The following is a 20,208-nucleotide window of genomic DNA, read 5'->3' on the forward strand; positions in this document are numbered from 1 at the left end:
AAAAAAAAAAAAAAAAAAAACACACACACATTTTATCCAACTTGGATTGACTGCCCCATGGCCCAAGTCAAAAGGAGCCAGCTTCTCTGAGACTTGCAGAGAATCCATTATTGTGACACTCCTTGACTGTAACTGCTACCATCAGAGGTGGGCAGCCTGATGACTGAGATGTGAAAAGAGAATTAGCAGAAAGCCCAGCCAGCCCTGTGTCAGGGGAGAAGATGGACAAGGTACCATGCAGGAATTACAGTATTCATTCACCCATTTTTATTGAGCCCTGACAACAGCAAGTAGAGCTAACAGTTGGATATTGCAGTGAGACAACTCAAGAGTGACATTGCCTGGGTGCATGCAGGTCCTGTCTCTGCTGCTGTCGAGCTAGGTGACTTTGGGCAAGTTGTTTGATCTTCCTGTGCCTCGGTTTCCACATATGGGTAGCCATCATAAGAGCTGCTTCACGGAGCTCTGATGTAGATGGAATATGTCAGTATTTATAAAACATTGCCTACAAAGCCTGACATCCCAATGTGGAGGAGTCAGACCTCAAAGTAAATTATGTAGTCTGGAAGAATGTCAAAGAACCACCCAAAAATAAGGCAGGATAGAAGTTGCCCTTCTAAAAATAGGATAGCTAAGTTGGATATGGTGGTGCATGCCTGTCCTCTCAAGGCAGAAGGACCAAGAGTTCAAGGTCAGCTTCAGCTATACAGTTCAAGGAGAGCCTGAGCCACATGGTATTGAAATCTGATTATCTCATACATGAAATAAAATAAATAGGATGGCCAGAAAAGACCTCACTGATCTGAGAAAGAGGCCTGAAGTAAATGAAGGTGCTAACCACTGATACTGACAGGGTATTAGTATGTTTTATGAGGTCTTAAGAAGGGTCCTGTGCTGGAAGACCTGGAGGGGGCCAGTGTTGTAAGTATTTTTTCAACTGGGCAAAAAATGTGTTACATTTGTTTATGCTGTGGAATATTACTCTAACTGTGTAAAGGTGTGTTACTTTTGTTCATGCTGCATTTGTTTAGCAATCTAAGGATGCCTGTTTAATGATGTAAAGATGTGTTGCATCTGTTTCACCTTGCCTGCCTAAGGCACCTGATTGGTCTAACAAAGATCTGAACAGCCAATAGCCAGGCAGGAGAAAAGATAGGCCGGGCTGGCAGGCAAAGATAATACGTAGAAAGAAAGAGGAAAAAAGAACGAGAGAAGAGAAGGAGGAGGGGAAGAGGGAGATGTGTGGAGCCAGCCGGGCAGTGGGCAGCCAGCAGACTGGAGAAGCAGTGAAAGGAAGTTATACAGAAAGAAAAGTAAGAAGCCTGGAGGCAAAAGGTAGATAAAGAGAAACAAGTTAATTTAAGTTAAAGGAGCTAATCAGAAATGAGACTAAGCTAGGCTGAGCATTCAAAACTAATAATAAGCATCCGTGTCATGATTTAGGAAAGGGGGGGGAGAGAGAGAGAGAGAGAGAGACCTGCTACAAGCCAGTCTTCTGGGGCAGAGTTGACAAGGGAGCAACAGGTCAAGATAAAAGAGTGGGTACCACATACTTTTGAAGTTTGACTTTTTCTCTGGTGATTTGGAAACCAGTAGCAGGACGGGGGCAGCATGAGATGATCAGATTTGTGTTTTCTTAGGCTTGCTTGTTGTGTTGTGGAGAATGCCCAGGAAAGATGGAGGGAGGCAGGTTAGGAGACTGGCAGAAATCCGGATGAGAAGTTTAGAGGCTGAGAAGAGGGTGGTAAAGATTGGGGTCAGTGAGAAATGTGATCAGAGCCTGGAGGTGGCCCACAGCTGTTAGCCATGGGCTTGTTTTTTCAAAGGTCTGCAGATTTGCAAACCAGGCCAACAGGAAGCTGCAGCTCAGTGATAGGGCCCCAAGAGGGTGTAGAAAAAGCCCCAGTGTGGGGCTGTGCTTTCTTCCTGGATCCACCATCAAGGCTCCTTCATGGCCAAGGCCTAGTAATCTAATCTCTAAGTCTTAGTTTGCCCCTCCATAAAATAGAACCAGTGCTGTCATGAACATGGTAACATAAGTGGCTTCTAGACTGGTGGTGTGCAACATTGTCCTATAAATGCTCCTTGTCTGTCCCCCTTTGCCACCCTGCTCTGGTATGAAGAACACAGCAGAGAGCAGTACTAGGTAGGGAGACAGACAGCACTGGTCAGGGGTATGAGAAAGACAGCAAGAAAAAAAGGGGGTGTCTGCCCTTTGATGCCATGAAATTTCCCCTTTCTAGGTCAGGATCATGGGACAGCCCAGTGACTAGGCCACGGCATGCTGCTTCAGTGAGTGGACAGTCACGTCCTGTGTGTCTGGGACCAGGCTACCAGTCCCAGCATTTTCTTTGGGAAAAGGACCCTGAACTCCTGAGCCACCCTGGTGGTGCCTGGCTAGTCAGGGACTACAGCTTTATGCAGACACCCCCTCCCATGCAAAGCCCAACACCTGAGCACCTTTGTGGAACTCATTAGACACCTGGACTACCCTGCTGTGTGCTGTAGCTACTGGCTGTAAATGGACTGCTGTGTGTGCAGATAGAGCCAGGCTAAGCCAAGAACAGATGGTCACTCATCCCAGGGCTATTGCAGTTGGGCTCTGGCTTGTTCCATAACTCCCCAGAACCCACTCAGGGCCCTGGCCCTACATTCCCAATTCTCCATGGGATCTGGGTCTCTTGCTACCCAGCAGAGTGTGGGTCTGCACATAAGTAGCTCTGAGTAGAAATATGAGTGAGGCTGCACCCAGGACTTTTACTTAGGAAAGTGACAAAGTTGGCAAGGTTATGTGACTTCAGAGCAGGTGTGTGATAAGACACATAGAACTCTGTAGAGTGAGAGCTGGAAAGTTTAAGGGACAAAGGATGGGGGTACAGAGTAGCCTGGAATCACCAGGCCCCTTAGAGGAGATGATAAATGGAAGGGGTTGGGGAGACTTGTTTGTAGCAGGGTGCTAATTGAGCCCTCTGTGCTGAAGGTCAGCCAAGGTAAACACGGAATCTGTAAGAGCCTCCATCAAAAAGAGGAGTTGACAACTTTAGGAGCCCTCAGAGAAACCCCTCAAAGTTTGGTCATTTGATCATTCCTGGTGAGGTATGCCTATAATCCCGGCATTCCAGAGGCCAAGACAAAAGGATCATAAGCTCCAGGCCAACCTGAGCTAAGTGATAACTTTGAAGCCAACCTGGGCTACAAAGCAGGAAAAAAAAAAAAAATGTATGAAGGGAACTAAAAGGAGAAAGAGAAGAAGAAAATTCTTAAACTACAAAGGAGGAGGAAGTTGAGAACAGAGCTGGGAGGGAATAGAAGACCACACCCTTCCCTAGGGGAGATGCTCCTGTCTGGCACCCCCCCCCCCATAGCACTTGGTCCCTTAAGTACATAATCCTCCCCATGCCTCAGTTTAATAAAAGTGCCAGGAGGATAAAGGAGCTGATGTGTGTTGGGCCCACGGTTCAGTGCCTGCTGTGGCTTCCCTTAAGTGAATGTGAGCTTTCTGGGGTAGACATAGTCATTACAGCAGCATCAATCATAACTGGGGTATACCAGAGTCACCCCAAGAGTAGTTTCAGAAAAATAGGGTAAGTTGAGATGGAAGTAATGGGAGAAAGAAAAACAACAACAACAACAAAAATATCCTGACAGCTTGCAGTTCCCTACTTGATGTCAAGTTAGACATGGCCATGTGATTTGCTTTGGTCTATGACAGGAAAGCAATGGAAATTTTAAGAGCCAGTAAGTGCACGGCCAGCCCATCCTTTCCTTTGCCACAGTGGCCAGAAGCACCGGTGCTGAATATTCATTATAGTCTTATCATGGTTCCTAGAATCACAGTGGCTTTGATGGAGCACATGCCAGGAAGCTAAAGCAAGATGATTCTGAAGCTAAGGCCAGCCTGGGCTAAATAGTATTTTAAGGTGATAAATTTTAAAACAAACCTTTAAAATGGCCAAAGGAGGCCATATTTGAATCTTCTCTCTGAGCTTTGGCTCTTGCTTTTTTTTTTTTTTTTCTTCTCTCTCTCTCTTTTTTAAAAATTTATTTATTTTTTACATTCCAATCCCAGTTCCCTCTTCCTCCTTTCCCCTCTCTCCCCCCACTCCCTCCTTCCATCTGCTCCATGGAGAAGGTAAGGCCTCCCATAGAAAGTCTAAGTCTATCCCATCATCTAGCTGAGGCAGGACCAAGGCACCTCCCTACCCACTCCCCCCAGCCCCCACCCCACCATCCCACCACCACCCCTCCCGCCACACACCTGTGTCTAGGTTGAGCAAGGAATCTCTCCATATAAAATGGGCTCCACTAAGCCAGTTTGTGCATTGGTGTTCGGTCTTGGACCCCTGCCAGTGGTCTCATATATTGTCACAGCCACAGCACTGTCACCTATGTTAGGGGAGTCTAGTTCGGTCTTGTGCAGATTCCCCATTTGTCAGACCTGAGTCAGTGATCTCTCACTAGCTCGGGTCAGCTGATTCTGTGGGTTTCCCCATCATAGTCTTGCCTCCTTTATTCATATTATCACTCCTTCCCCACTTCAATTGTACTCCAGGAGCTTGGACCATTGGTTAGTTGTGTATTTCTGTTTCTGCTTCCATCTATTCTGGAAGAGGGTTCAAGCATCTCTAGGGTTATGGATTGTAGGTTGGGTATCTTTTGCTTTATGTCTGTTATCTACTTATGAGTATATACTATATTTGTCTTTCTGGTTTGGGGTTAGGATGGTTTCTCTCTCTCTCTAGTTCTCTCTAGTTTTCTAGTTCTGTCCATTTGCCTGTGAATTTTAGGATGTCATTGTTTCTTGCTGCTGAGTAGTAAATAGTAGTAAGTAGTAAATATACCACATTTTCTTTATCCATTCTTCAGTTGAGGGCCATCTAGACTGTTTCCAAGATCTGACTATTACAAATAATGTTGCTATGAACATAGTTGAGCAAATGTCCTTGTGGTGTGAATGTGCTACCCAATGGTGGTATTGCAGGGTCTTGAGGTAAGTTGATCCCTAATTTTCTGAAAAATCACTATATTTATTTCCACAGTGGCTGTACAAGTTTGCACTCCTACCAGCAATGGTCTTATTTTAATTTAATGTCCTTGTCCCAGGTATGAATGTTTCTGGTCTATTCATGGGTCACCACCAGCATGGAAAGAGTAGATCGTTGATATCTGGTTGGTTTGCCTCCTAGAGCAGCTATGAAAATCTAGCGAGGTGAGGAGAAGCAGTCTTCAGAAATCAGGAAAGTGGGGGGGGCAGTCCTCATTCCCCAGTTTCCCCATCTGGAGCCCTTAGTCAAGAGGATGATCACAGTGAAGCCTACTTCTCCCCTGAGTCAGACTTGGGAAAACCCAAAAAGGAGACTGAGAAAAGGATGCCGGTGTACATGAGGCCAGCAATCCTGGGCTGCCCGATAGGGTCCAAATGACAGCCCAGAAGCCAAGTATCCCTGCTTGGTTAATCTAAAAATAAACAGAAAGGCAACAAAAAAATCTATGTTTCAATTACTGCACACAAGCTGTTCAAACAGGCAGCTCTGCACTGGAGATGTGAACTTGTCAACGGAGGCCGCCTCGTTTGCATGCTTGGGTGGTGATAAAATTCAACCTCACTACAGGCCATCCTCTGCTCTCAGCCTCTGCCTTTTTTTTTTTTTTTAATTTAATTAAAATCATGGACATAGAATCAAGACAAGGAAGAATCGTGGGCAAGCATACACCAGGGTGGTGGCTTCTAAGCAAAGACAAAGAAGACTCAGTGGCCTGAGACAAGCTGGGCATTGGCAAGATCAACCGCAGGGTGGAGAAAACATGTGGTCAGTGGTTGGGACAAAAGATGTAAGTCTCTGCCCTGTGGCCCTAAGCTATTTTCCCCTGAGACTCATTGTAGATAGCGAAGAAGCATGGGCCTTGGGTTCCTAAAGCCTCAGTGAAGGCCTTTAAGTGGAGCAGTCATTCTCTGTCCAGGGGAGAAGTGACTGACAGGCAAAGCCAGGGCTTATATCCCCAGCCACACTATCTGTCCTCACTCACATGTAGCCCTTATGTTCTAAGTAAGGCAGTCTCCTCTCTGGAGTGATCAGAGCCCACCTATACTGCCCTGGTCTGGCTGAGGCTGGCTGCTCCCTCCTCTGAAGCCCATGAAAGTTTTCGACCATCCATCTGCACCATGCTTCTACATATCACTATCCCTGTGGGCAGGAACCAGGGGGCTCTGCTCTTACCTGCTCCTTGGTATCTTTCAGTGATGTGATGGGAAAGCAAGTGGGCAGTGTCTCCCTGGGATTTGGTGAGCGATGGGCAGTGCATACATTCACCCAGGGCATGCATAGGGATTTGAGTGGGAGGGAAGGGGTGTAAGATCCTAACTCATGGGAGAGAAAACTGAGTTCGCCACAAAGGATTTGCGTAAGCAGCACCTCCACCCTGGGTCCCACGTAAGGAGCTTTGGAAAGCAGGTGCTCGCACTTAACTCTGGTGAAGGAGCACAAAGCTTGCACACTGGAGTAGCTGTCGGTTCTGCATTAGCTCTGGATTTTAACGTCCCTAGCCCTCAGAGCAATTCTGCAGCCATCAGCCCAGATGCTAGTTACTTGGTGAAATAAAAGAGCAGTCGAGTCTCTCCCAAGGAAGATAATATCCTGTCATAGACAGTATGATCTGCCGGCCATGTGACGGCCGTTCCCTAATGTTTCCAAATAGACTTTTGAATAGACTCTTGTCTAGAAGAAAGCAAATTGCAAGAGCATTTTTGGCCGCCAAATAGAGCATACGCATCAGTCTTTCTTCTATGCAACTGGCTGCTGGGTCTGGTTCCAGGCACCAAGTAGGATCCATTCATCAGCCTGGGTCACTGACGGACACCATTTCCTGTGGAGCGCAAGCGTGTTGAATTAGTCAATTCTCCAAGATTCCGAATAATCAGGCCTGCCTGAGAGGCAGCCAGGAGCGAGTGGGAGGCCCACTTTGAGGAGGGAAGTAACTAACTGCAGAATTTCTACTCCACAGACCTCTGTCGGGCCTTTGCAAGGCTATGGGGGAAACAGAGCTCTGATTTCAGGGCTTTGTCGACTGCAGAGCCACAGGAACACAGAGCAAGGAGCCACGATGGTTATTCATAATGAGAACACTAGTTAATTCTCCCAGACCTGCCATAGCTCCCTCATTGATCCTGGTGTTTACAAGCTTCTAATTTATACTCGCCTCCCCTCTTTCCTCAGCCTAGGCTGATATTATGTTGCTAACTGTCATTTCCAATATCTTTTTTATTTTTCATTATCACCATTATAATGATTTACACCAGAAGCGATAGTACAAATGCCTAGTCAATTAGTCCCATGGGAACAGTCTCTGAATCATGTATGCTTTTTTTTTTTTTTTTTTTTTTTTAAATCTCAACTACATCCAAACCAACAGCCAGAGTCTCTCAAATCAAAGGTGCATACAGGAAGGGAGTGAATGAGGAGGTTTTCTTTCAGTAATATTCATCTGAAGCTCTGAAGCAGGCACTAGGTATAGCCTCTTCCAGACAGGGAGATTGCTTTTTTTTTTTTTTTTGGTATGAGAAATTGGGCCCAGAAAAGGAATCTGTGGCATTTTACCTCAAACCTATCATCAGAAAAGCATTTTGAACATTTGTCATTTTAGGTCATATATTAAGCCCTGTAATTATGGAAGGTGCATTTTCCCAACAGTACCTCTGCTCTTACCCCATACCACAAGGCCATTCTGAGTGTTGAAGGCCTAGCCCTAAGGCTGAATCCTGCCTGGCTAACCCAGATGGTTCGTGGACTGGCGTGTTCTACCTGTTAAAAAAATGCAATTCTGCTCAACACTGCTGGGGTGAGCTGATAGTCTGTGTTTCTCACAAGCACCCCAGTGATGGAAGGCTCCTTCCTGGCACACTAGCAGACACTTTGAAGGAGGAACACAGTATTCATTTAATACTATCCTTTTTTAGAAGGGCCAGAGATATAGCCAAGCTACTGGGCATTTAACACAGGGTCCCCTCCTACTCTCTAGAGCCTATCTCACCTGCCACCTGCTGCTAGAGAGCTCTCAGTTCACCAGATGGGCTGGGGGGGGCAGGGTGATGCTGTAGGATTAGCTGGCATTGGAGAATACAGGCTCTGACTGCCTCTAATAACTAAGATAATACTCTGAAGCCCTTTATTGCACAGATTCATGCCACCTGGGATCCAGGAGTGGGCATAGAGGTCACAGGTCGTGGCTCGGGTTCTAATTGGATTTGTGGTATCCCTGGCTTTCCTTTCCCCAGGCCTCCCTCTCCACCTCAGCCTCAGGGCCCTAAGGGAGGCTGCTTAGCTAAGTCCAAACCCCATAGCCTACTGGAACCTTCTAGATACCAAGCTGCAAGGAAAGGCTGAGCCATTCCACCCTGGTGCCCAGCTAGTTAGTCTCCACATAGGCTTTTGGTGGGTGAGGCCTGACCAAGGTGGAGGGGTTATCACACTGGTCCCTCTGCTGGACAAGGCATGCTGAAAGAAACAGTCCCTCAGAACATAGGTGACACAAGATAGCAATACCGTATTTGGTTTGCCTGCACCTTTTTTATTTTCAGTAAAAGAATTAAAGAAGCCAGTGCCCTTCAGGTTCCTCACCCCTCTGAGGAGGCCAGTACCACTGTGTACTCATCTAGATTGTGTTGGCTTCTGTTCACATAGAGGGTTTAAAAATGGTGCCTGTCCATGTCTACACACAACCCCCATGACTAATAGCCATGTAGAGACCCTGACAACTGCTCTCCCTGGGGGCCACATCACCTTGGTGTGCAATGCAGGTCCAGAATGGTGCCTTGCACACGAGACAGAATCTGGGGTTGTCTATATCAGGGCCCTGTAAGTGAAAGGGAGCCCCAAAAGCAAGGCATATTCAAATCTTGGCACCAGATGCCTCCCTCATCCCTAAACCTTGTCCCTGCCCTCCCTAGTGCTCCATGCTAAAGAACACTTGTCACTTTAGTCTGGAATCCCTGATCTGTGCCCTTGGATGCCCAGCCATGTAAACTCTCAGCTACAGTGACGGAAGCAAAAGGAGTGAGCCAGCCCTGACCTCAGGTGTGGGGCCAGAGCTCACATAGAGAACGGGCATGCCAGCCCATCCCTGAGGCATATGCCTGATAGTCTGGACTCTGGCTCTGTGAACATAGGGCTGTCCTGAAGGCAACATGAGGCCTGTCCCAGCTCCAGGCAGAAGTGAAATTTTAATTACCAGGGTGCTTAGTGGGCATGAGGGTCCCTACCCTGGTTGCATTACCTGTACTTCTAGGAAGTATGGGGGCATTTTCCAGGGGCATTCTCAGCTTCCACCAGCATCTACACCAAGCTGGCTTCTCTCAAGGCACCCAGAGAATTCCTTTGTGCTGCATTTGCCAAGATGGTGTTTCTAGCTGCTGTATAATGTTTTGTTCCAGAAGAAAAGCTAAAAGATGCAGACAGGAAAACGAAAATAATAAAGATGGGCACAGGCTGTCCCAATTCACTTGGCAGGCACGTCATCCCCAAATGAGGCAATCATCCATTTTCCAATCGGGCCGGACGTCCATGGCTCATTCCTCAGCCAGCCACCTCGGCTCCCCAAGTCTGGAGGCAGCAAGGGCTCCCCTGCCTTCTGTGGATTAATCATGCCTTCAGGGCTCTCGCAGCCGGCAGCCCTCTCCTTCGGCGTGTCTTAATGATAAGAATGAGGAAAGGGTCATTAGCCACCTGTGATCTGTGTGCAGTGTGTACACACCACGAATGTTAATATGTGAGGGCCAGCACCAACATCCAGAAAACGCAGTGAGCCAATGGATACAGATCACCGCTATCCTGTTTGTGTATTCAGGTAGACACAGCATGTTGGTCCTGAACACAATTTTCAGGGGCCAATGCCCAGAACTCAAGAGATATTACTCTCTGGGCTCCAGTGCTATATGGGCAACATACACGCGCGTGCGTGTACACACACACACACACACACACACACACACACACTGTGACACATGGCAATCCTTAATTATTTACTGATGAATTATTTATGAGGAAGTCTTTCCAGGCAAATCTGTGTAGCAGAGCTGCTGATCTGGTATCTAGCAAGTGTCTAACAAGTGTCCAGGAGGCGGAGCCCAGCCAGCAGCTGCTAAGAAATCAGAGGCATGGCTAGGTACCAGGGCTAAGTATGGGATGTCAGCTGATTGCCTTCTAATGTCCATCCTCAGGTTCCTGGGCCTTCTCAGAACTGTTGTGGTTTTCCCTGAACTACAGGGAGAAGTTTATCCATCAAGGCAGGTCCTGGGACTAGTGACACTATCCCCAACATCATGGACATTAGCTGAAGATTACCTTCCTCCTACTAGCAATCTGTTACCTCTGTGGGTGAGGCTACCCTAAGGATTCCCAGCTGCCTAGCACAGGAGGTCTCAGTAGCATTTGCAGACAGCAGGCATACACTCAGCGTCTAGATTGACAGTTTCCTGGGAACTCTTGCAGAAGTCTGCCAATTCCTGATGCCCTTGAGGCTACAGGCCTGTCCTTCTATACCCGAACTATGGCTTTGACCATCCCTTAATGATGGGCTCTCCTACACATGCAAGGCTTATAGGATGCATGTCTCAGTCCTCGCAATAGTTCAGGGAAAGGACCTATTTTTCTGAGGGAGAGTAGCAGGGATGTGACGATCCCAGGGACGGGTGATGGGTAAAGATTGGGGGAGGGTGGAAGTCAGGGACTTAGCTTAGTTTCCTCAATTTGATCCTTAAGCTGTCTCCTGCAGAGGAGGGGCACAGAGCCCCTGGAGATGGGCCACTCCTCTTCCATTAATGTAGGTTTCAGATACTTTGCTTCTGGTAGTGTTGATCACAGTGAAGACTTAGTTCCACCTGCCAACAGGAATCAAACCACTGGTTTCCCAATGGATGGGGAACCTGGAAGGAAGTAGATTCATGGAGCCACCAAGTCAAGTAGCACACTTATCCAAAGAAGCAGAAAAGCCTTTTGCCCTCTCCAAGGAAGAATCAATGGGAGAGAAAAGGTCCTTTCTGTAGGAGACTGCATGCTAATGATACCCGAAAGGGTGGCCTTTGCAGTTCTCAGGGATTGCCTGGCTCATGCTGGGCTTGGAAGTATCTGCATTTTCATTCTGGTTTTCCTAAGAACTGGTCAGTGTGACCTGACTGCCTTTAGAGACCTGACTGCTCAGAGACTTAGGCCTTGCATTGGTGTGTTCCTGCGTGTGAGATACAGTAACACAGGTAGTTACAGACTAGAGGTTGGGTTCTAGCAGTGACTAAATTTTCAGAGCAACACTTTGTCATATTCACTGATATGCTAACAGAGTCCTCTTCCCTGGGGAAGGAGACAAGTATTAAAAAGAAGAGAGTAGAAAACGGAAAGCCTGGCCCAGCTTCCTGCACTGTGTGCAGAGCCTGGGTTCTGAGCCCTGAACCAGAATTGGTGTTTAGAGGCAGCCAGTGAGCTGCCATGGGGTTATATATGCAGGCAAAATCCTGGAGGTACAGGCTTGCTCTGGAGCCATGGACTCTGTAAATGTGAAGCTAAAGTAGAAGAAGGTGTTCCTTCTATGCCTCCCCCCAAGAAGGCTCTGACCTTCCTCCCTCCTCTCTTGGCTCATCATCCCTGGGCTAATTAAAGACAATACTTCTGTGGGGAAAGAGTTTTGTCACTGAGCTTTCAGAATTAACCTGTGGCATGACCTGGACCTCAGTGTGACCTTCCTCCACTGACTGATAGAGGATTCCCTGGACTCTCCAGGTCTTTCCTGCCTTTCTGTTCTTTCCTTTCATGACAAGCTTTCGGTCAGCAGCCATGGCTGGCCTGTAATTCCCAGTGTAGGCCAGGCTGGACTCAAACCCCTAACAATCCCACCTCTGCCTCTCCACTCACTGCCAGGGTTATAGGTGTGAACTACCACTCTGGGCCTCAGAGCATTTCATCACAGGTGTGGTCACACAAACAGGCCAGGCACTCCCTCGCTGAGGTATAAGGCCTGTCCCCCTCCATCCAAAGGCAAGGCGGTGGCCGCTCAGAGCCTCCCTTCTTGGTGCAGGGCCCCATGCCAGGTTCCACCAGTGCACAGGCAGGCTGCCATGAAAGGGCACACTCCCTCGACAAGGAAGCATTTTTCTGTGTTTTGTCTGGAATTGCTTAACCAGTCTGGTTGTAGGCACCGTGTCCATTTGGGCCTCCTTCCTTCATGCGGGCACTTCCAGTCCCTCGTGCAGTACCATTCAGGTACACGTGTATGTACACATGAGACCTCTGTGACATGCTGGCTCCATGCCCAGCAGGAAATACTTATGTTGCCACCTCTGGAGCTGGCACTCTGCCGACTGCCTCAGAGTAAGCTGCAACGTGTTTCTTTCATTCGTTTGAAAGGGGAAATTAAACTGAGGAGTGAGGTCTGACCCAAGTGCTTGCATGCAAATAGTTGACCTTTGTTTTGAATATACTTAATGAGACTGAAGCCAGATTGCGTGGCCTCCAGCTGCCTGTGTTGCCACCTCCTCCCTGGCATTTGAAGGAGACTGACAAAGGACTGTGGATGGTAGGAGATGCCCATTGTCCATCTTGTTTTTCTCTTACACACTGGAACTATGGGGGTCTAGCACATGGTCCCTAAGGTAAGCAGCTATATCCAAAGAGATCCCTTTGACCCGATCCCAAATTCTCAACTGCATCTTGGGATGCATCTTGATACAGGGGTCTTGACTTCGCCGGGCCTCCATGCCATCTGAGAGGAAATTACTTTTCTGTGATGTATGAGGCTGTGTGTTATATGGAAATGCAAGAGTTGATTGAGTGTAGTAGTCAGGCTAGATGATGTTCTGCTGATGTAACAAGTAGACCCTGCACTCTCAGTATCTGAACATGAAACAGATTTATGCCCCAATCAGGTTGAAGCCTAGTGCAGGTGAGGCAGCCTCTGCCAGGGAACAGCTGCAATATCTTGAAGGTGTGACTCCTAAGCTTGCCAGGTGGCAAAGGGAACTACAGAGTCATAGACAATATTTGGGGGTGGGAGCTAAGGAGATACCGCAGTTGGAAAGCTCTCACCTTGCACCAGAAGACCTACACTCAGCTCTTTTGGAGTCCAAAAGAAAATGTGTTTTACAGGACAGGGTCTGGAAAGCATCCTCCTTGCCCATCCACACTTTTTGTCTGCTGGGTCCAGGTGAATTGTCTTAACACAACTGTCAAGGTATCTGGGAGAGATCTTTCTGGGTGCTTAGATTGAACACAGAAGACATGGTGTGGTAGATGCATAGTATAGTCTCTGCCTACTTAGGACCCAGGCTAAGAAAGCACTACATTGAAACTGGCCAATGGCAGAGCTCTGCCTAGGTGGGCAGAAATGTGGAGACAGGGGCCCAAGCTGTGAGGTCCAGTATACACTCAAAATGCAGATTCATCCCCCAGCACTGCTCTTGGAGGTTCAAGTTCTACTTGCTAGAAAGGTAGGCAATTGTTTTAACTTAGTGCCTCCAAATTGCCAGTGAAAAGACTCAAAGATTAATGGCCAAGGTCTCCCACACAGATGTGTCTGTCCTATGTGGAAATGTTCAATTATAAAATAGTAAGTACTACATATGGTTTCATGCCAGACACTGAATGTTGGATAAGTGGGCATTGCCTTTGCATTGGGCATGAGAAAAGATGTTAGAATAATGGGCTGGTCCAAGCTTTCCAGTGTCTTCTGGAAAATCAGGGAGAGTTGAGACCTTATTCTAAAGGATGGGCTCTATATATGGAAAAGTAAAGAATCGTGGCTGGATTTGTGCTTTTAAAACAGTTGGGTGGAAGACAGCAGGCAATAGGATCACAAGTTGGAGGTCAGCTTAGGCTACATAGAATTCTAGGCTAGCCTGAGCTACAGAGAGTCCTAGGCTTGCTGGGGCAACATAGGGAGACCTTATCTCAAAATAATGTAGTGGGTAAGAAGGCAGGATTGGGGGCAGGAAGCCAAATTGGTCTAGTTGGCATGGAAAGATGACATGGAGGGAGTGGCCAGCAGATGGGGGCAGATTTGACAGCCTGTGGGGTAATAGGATCTCAGACCCTGCTATAACAAGGTGTTTGTTTCTGAGGCAGGGCACTCCTGAGAATGGGCATTTGGGCTAAATAATAATGAGCTCATTTGGGGACCTGTGACATTTAGGAACCTGGAGTGCAGCCAGGTGGCATAGAGCAGGCTCAAGCAAAATAGGGAAACCCTCAGGAGCGACACTGCCAGAAAAGAGGCTTTGAGTGGCAGGGATAAAGGGGAGTGGTTGAGTGCGATCATCCAAGGAAAGTCAGATTCAACAGCTGGGGAGCAGGGGGTGAACCCAGAAAGAGAAAGGCAGGTACATCATGTGCAAGAATAATAATGAGGAGGAAATATGGTGTTTCCTTATGTTCCAAAGGAATAATGGCATGACTGTGCATCGGAGCTTAACAGGTCATTTATGACCTTAGCAAGAGCAAGTTCCTCTGGGACGGGGTGGGCACATCAGGCAGGGGCCATGAGGGAGCAGGTTCCAGGGCAAATGGGAATCAAAAAAGTGGAAATGAGTTTAAACCCTCCTTCCATAGACCATCCTTCCATAGGCCTCCATGGGAAAATGTGAGGGATGCCCAAGGTGGGGGATGGCAATTGGTTTCATTTGTATTTCACTGTGGAATACTGTCAATGTTTTAAATGAATTTTCGTGACATTTTTCGATTCCGGATGCACAATGATGAACTGAACAGGGAACCAACATCCATCTTCAATGATACCAATCAGCATTGCCACAGGTTGGGCCAGGTTCAGCCCATGCTGCCTGTGGGCCTTTCAGAATGCCTCCCAGAGTCACCACATAGGCAAGGATACTAGCTGGTTACCTAGATTGGGTACAGGCTCTGGCTCCCATGCACAAAAGTCCTGGGCAATGAAGGTAGATATGCAAAGATCAGAGGAGGCTCATGTTTTATAGACATTTAAAAAATAAGTGGCTTGTCTAGTAGCCAGCAACTTCAGAGCTGGGCTGGCAGGATGGAAGGCAGGAGCCCACAGCCTAGACTGGAAGTGGATGGACAATGGAATAGGACCAAGGTGCACTAAGTAAGTCTATAGGCACAACCAAGACTGTGGGTGTGACGTGCAGGGCAAACCCTCACCCTCTGCCACTTGTCTGTGCCCTGGCATTGCCATGTCTCCTCCCCTTTGTCTCTCCCTGCCTCTGTAGCCCCATCTCTTTCCTGATGGGAGTAACTGGTCCCTGCCTGGGTAGGAGCTAGCACTATCCTGGTGATGCTGAGCAAAATACAGTCCTTGGTGACTCAGAGGGCCCTTCCCATACCACGGTGCGTCTAGTCTCCATGACAACCCTGAAAGGCCTTCTGTTCATACACTCAGGAAGCCGCGTGGGAGATGAAGGAGTGGAAGCCAGAGTACCCAGGTCCCAGAAGTGTAGCACCGAATCCTAGGACTGGGATTTTGAGGGAGGACATGACCCCTGGAAGCTAACATCTTTGAGAGACATGGTGACCCTTTTCACCTCTTAGTTCCCTGCCCTCTGGGGAATCACTTGTTCTCTGTGAGTCTCCTTGTCTATAAATTGGGGGCCAACCGTGTGTTGCTGCCTCACAGGTACCACGAGGAACAAATGAGATTTTAGTCAAGGCAGTGGCCACTCTGGAGTGAGTACACATGAGGGTCATGTGGCATGTGCTTGCAGAGAGTATGGTCAGAGGTCTTCTGTCACTGTGGGAATAGGGAGCAGTGTTGCCCCTGCCACATTTAAGATGTCCGCTTCACGTTGCTCCGGGCAGGGTGATCTGACAGAGCTAAAAATTCCAACTCGATGTTAACCAGGTTAAAATCCTGCTCATTACACTCCACAGTGTGCCCCTGAACAGCACATTCTTCATCACCTGAGGAGTAGGGCCGATAAGTGATCAAGGGTTTACCAACTTGCTGAAATTCTGAGATTGGCTAACATTTGAAAAATTCCATCAGTGAGCCCAGAGCAGGGGCTGAGCATACACCACTGCTGGTAGCCACCTCCCTGGAGTCAGGCAGAGCTGCTCTTAGCTTAAATGACCCTCCTGTGTTTTGTGCTGACAGGTCCGGGCTCTGGTTCCCTGTGAGAAGCTGCCACGGCCCACCGAGATGTCCAGGCACCATAGCCGCTTCGAAAGAGATTACCGCGTAGGCTGGGACCGCCGTGAGTGGACTGTCAATGGAACCCACGGGGCCACCAGTGTCTGTAGTGTCACCTCTGGTGCTGGTGGCGGCACAGCTAGCAGTCTCAGTGCACGACCAGGCCTCCTGCCCCTGCCCGTGGTGCCCTCCCGACTGCCCACACCCGCCACAGCTCCTGCTCCATGCACGACAGGCAGCAATGAAGCCATCACCAGTCTCGTGGCCAGCTCGGCCTCTGCAGTCACCACCAAGGTAAGACCTGGTATCTTCTCTGGGAAGGAGCCAGGTAACAACTCAAGCTCAGGTCAGCACAGAAGCCTTACTTCCTGGTCTGTGTCACCAGAGTTGCAGCCTCCATGGAGTGCATTGTAGTCGTATGCTGATTTAATGCTACTGAATGAGTGATATAAAAGTATCACCAACTTAACAATACTCATTTCCCTAAATAGGAGAACTAAAAACATATAAATCCCTCTGGGGGTCATCAGTGGCTGGGGTTTTGCCAGCTATATTAGACACCGAGGGTCAAGAGCCCATTACTGATTTATCGCCATGGTGGGGATTCTCATGTCTGCAGTTCTTACGAGCCTCACAACAATGCTGTGAGGTCAGTGTGCACACATGCCTGCCTGCCTGATTGCTGGATTGCTGAGGGTCCCCCCAGACATACTAGTTATAGCAGCTACTGTAAGGACCCAGGACTCATACCAACAGTTGACTGCCTGGTATTAGCTCCTGAGTATTCTTTTTTTTTTTTTCCTTTGCAAGAGACGGTTCCAAAAACCTCAGGAATGGTGGCAAAAGCCAATGTGTATAAAACAGAATGTGGAAATAAATGTCGCCAAAGCTGTTGACTGGCTTTGGGCTGAACAGAGGAGCTCTGAATCCCCTTTTTGCATGCTGTGCAGAGCCCTTCAGGCAGACTGAGCCACAGAGGGACGGCTGGTGGCCAAGGCAAGAAACACATTCATCCCATCATCCCCCTCGGCCAAGCAGAGGCTCTGCAGGCCATCTTTGCCTCTGCCAGCCATTCAGAACCACTTCCCAGGAGCCCTCTCGGGGCCTGCATGTGTGTGGGTGTGTATGTGTGTGCTGCATGTGTGTGCTCGCGCTTTTCTCTTCCTGCTTTCATAAAGGTTACAGGAGAAATTAAAGGCTGGAAACCCCAGGCTGGCCATTGTGAGGTAGCTGTGGTGGTGGACGGTACTCTCCGGGTGCTCTATGCCTTTGTCTCTACGATTTTCAAAACTCCCTTTCAGCCCTGCTTCCCATTAATAACAGCGCTGCTGGCTGCAGAGCCCGGCAGAGGCCCGAGACAATGGAGCTATTGGAGGCCAGCTTGCCGCACGCTGACATCTTGCTGCATTGTCTTATTGATTTTATTTTCTTGTTATGAAAACACCACCCCACCAAGGCAGGGAGGGAAGCAATACCAGACAGCAGCGGAGATGGGAGATTATTTGAACACACTTCCCGGGCCAGCCAAACACATTCCTGTCCTGGGCACCAGGCCCTGGCCACTCTGAATTGGTAACCTCTGTCCAGGATAGCCTGCTTGCTGCCAGCCCTGCTGGACACATCTGGCAAGCAGTCCTCAAAGCCAGCTGTTCACCATCTGGAGAACAGCGGCCTCTGGAGCTGACAGCCAGGGCTCCAGGTGAGAGAGAGGCTGGACCCGCAGACATACTTGATGGCTTCCGTCCCTTCAAGATGAGTGTTTTAGAGCAAGTATTGAGTTGCATCTGTTTATGTAACTTAGGGTCCTGCCAGGTGGAGGACAATGCCATGGCTCTCTGAAGGGGTCTCCCACCCCTACCCTGGACACATGACACTTTATTTGCTCCAGAATAGCTCACTATTCACTAGCCTTCCTCCCTAGCCAGACCCACCCCCCCCCCACAAACCACAACCACATGGGAGGAAAAGAATAAGCCACAGACAGAAAACAACAGTTGGGACAAGGACTGAGCCAATGGCCAACCCACAGTGGGAGAAAGGGCAAAAGTTCAGACCTGCTAGGACGGTCAGCTCCATGGCATGTGACAGCACAGAGACTACTCGCTACTGTGCGAGCATCTCAGCCCAGTTTCATACCTGCAGGGTTTGGCTTGGATCTGGTTAGGGTCTGAGTTCTTTTTGTTGCTAGAAAAGTGTGTGTAGGAACAGGATGGTATAGTAGCAAGAAATCTGCCCATGGTGGTTTCGATTGAGGGCAGCACTGGTCTTAGATGTAGTCCAGCTGATCTCAACCTGTGCTATGACCCCTGGCCCTTTCACAGGGGCCACGTATCAGATGCCCAGCATATCATATATTCACATTATAATTCATAACAGTGGCAAAATTACAGCTGTGACATAGCAATGGAAATAATTTTATGGTTTGGGGGTCAACACAACAAAAGGAACTGTGTTAAAGAGTCACGGAGTTAGGAAGATTGAGGACCACTGATGTAAGCAGTGGTACCTCCTGTCACTCGGACTTGCTGCTGCTGGTCCAGATGCTTGTCTTCTGCCCTGTGTGTCTACCCCCATGCCAAGGTCACATTAGTGGACATCCAGGCCAAAGTTAGGTGTCTGTTAGCAGTTTCCATGGTCAACCAGCCAGGTTCTCACCAAGCAGCCACTGAAGAGCTGGCTCTTGCTATTGGGGAAATGATTGGTCAGCATAAAATGTGTGGCCATATGAGCCAGTATCTCCTCTGGTGAAGTCATTGGTAAAGGTGATTCAATGAAGTAGATAAAACTATGCTTTGACAACTGTCTAAATTTTAATTCCAACCAACCTTTTCCTGAATGATGCTGAATGAACTGACCCCTCAGGGTCTCAGTTCTAGGACTGGGTGGTAGTCCCTGATTACCACGCTTACCATGAGGATGGCATGCATGGAATTCATGTAAAGTGCTCAAAACAGAACAGGCACTGGCTGGTGGTTCATCACTAGGCAATAAAGTCACCCTTTCACACCACTGTCCTACTGTGAGGACAGGTGTTCCCTTCTCCCATCACCAAGAAAAACAGGAGGGAATTATTCCTATGAAGCATGAAGGCGGGAGCCCTGAGCAAGTGGGGAAGGGGGTTGTTTCAGTGGTTGGGGTTCAAATGACCAGGAAGTAAGAGTGGAGCTAGGGGAGGAGAGAAGGGAGAGGTGATGGGAAGGGTGGCTTTTCAGATCCAGAGCTGAATCAGCATACCTGGCAAGCAGGTGACCAAAGGTGGGGCTCCAAATGTTCTCTATCAGCCCAGAAGGCTCTTTCCCCAAAGGAAGGTGTAGACCCCACCATCCCAGAAAGCTAGGAAAGAAAGGAACTGTGATAGGACAAAAAGCAAGACTGAGTCCCTGCTGCCCTGAGTGTGTTAAGACTGCTTGAATTCATTGACCTGGTTCTTGGTGGAGAGGCCCAGTGCTGCTACTCATGGGCCATGACCACCCCTAGGAACCCAGGTGTGCTGACTCTGAGACAAAAGGATGCTCTCAGACCTTTGGAGACATCCCTTTGTTGTCAGACAGGACAACAGGCTGAACATCCCCTGCTCAGGCACTCAGGGCATCCCCACCTCACTCCATGCCAGAGGTCCAGTGCTAGGGTCGGCCCTTGCTCTGCCAGGACTGAGGGTCTGCGCTCTTGTCTGGAAAGGTGTTCATGCTCCCAGAGACTGGGTAGGAAGAGGATGACAATTCTTTTTGTCATGGTTGCCTCCAGGCCTCATTTGATTTTTCTATGTCTTCAGTTGTCCATGGCCTAAAGAATTGCTGCATATTTTGTGAAAGAACAGTTAGGTAAGCACAGACTCCTGAGATACCAATTTACCAGGAGAGTCTAGAAGGTAATACCCTCCCACCCAATGCATAGCCATTGCTCTCCATATGAGTCTACAAAGCCCAAGGCAAGCTTTCTTGGGGACCACCAGCCCAGCCCTATTATTGCAGCTCAGAACAGTGAAGCTCAGAGAAAACATAACCAACACAGAACCAGCCTGGTCCAGTTCTCTCCACCCTAGGCTGCATAGCAGCATCCATTCACCATGGA

At 48.5% G+C, this 20,208-nt stretch overlaps 1 protein-coding gene across 4 annotated transcripts in view; it reads left to right on the top strand.

The window, feature by feature from the left end:
- Klhl29 (kelch like family member 29) overlaps positions 1 to 20,208 on the top strand; it is a 288,958-nt gene that overhangs the window by 144,690 nt on the left and 124,060 nt on the right. For all 4 annotated transcript variants that reach the window (XM_051181694.1, XM_051181692.1, XM_051181691.1 and 1 more), the window contains one exon: positions 16,102 to 16,431. In XM_051181694.1, the coding sequence (XP_051037651.1) occupies positions 16,147 to 16,431 (285 nt within the window). In that variant the 5' untranslated portion in view covers positions 16,102 to 16,146. The remainder of the gene's footprint in view (positions 1 to 16,101; positions 16,432 to 20,208) is intronic.

This window comes from Phodopus roborovskii, unplaced genomic scaffold (genome assembly GCF_943737965.1).
Source record: "Phodopus roborovskii unplaced genomic scaffold, PHOROB, whole genome shotgun sequence".
Classification (NCBI taxonomy): Eukaryota; Metazoa; Chordata; class Mammalia; order Rodentia; family Cricetidae; genus Phodopus; species Phodopus roborovskii.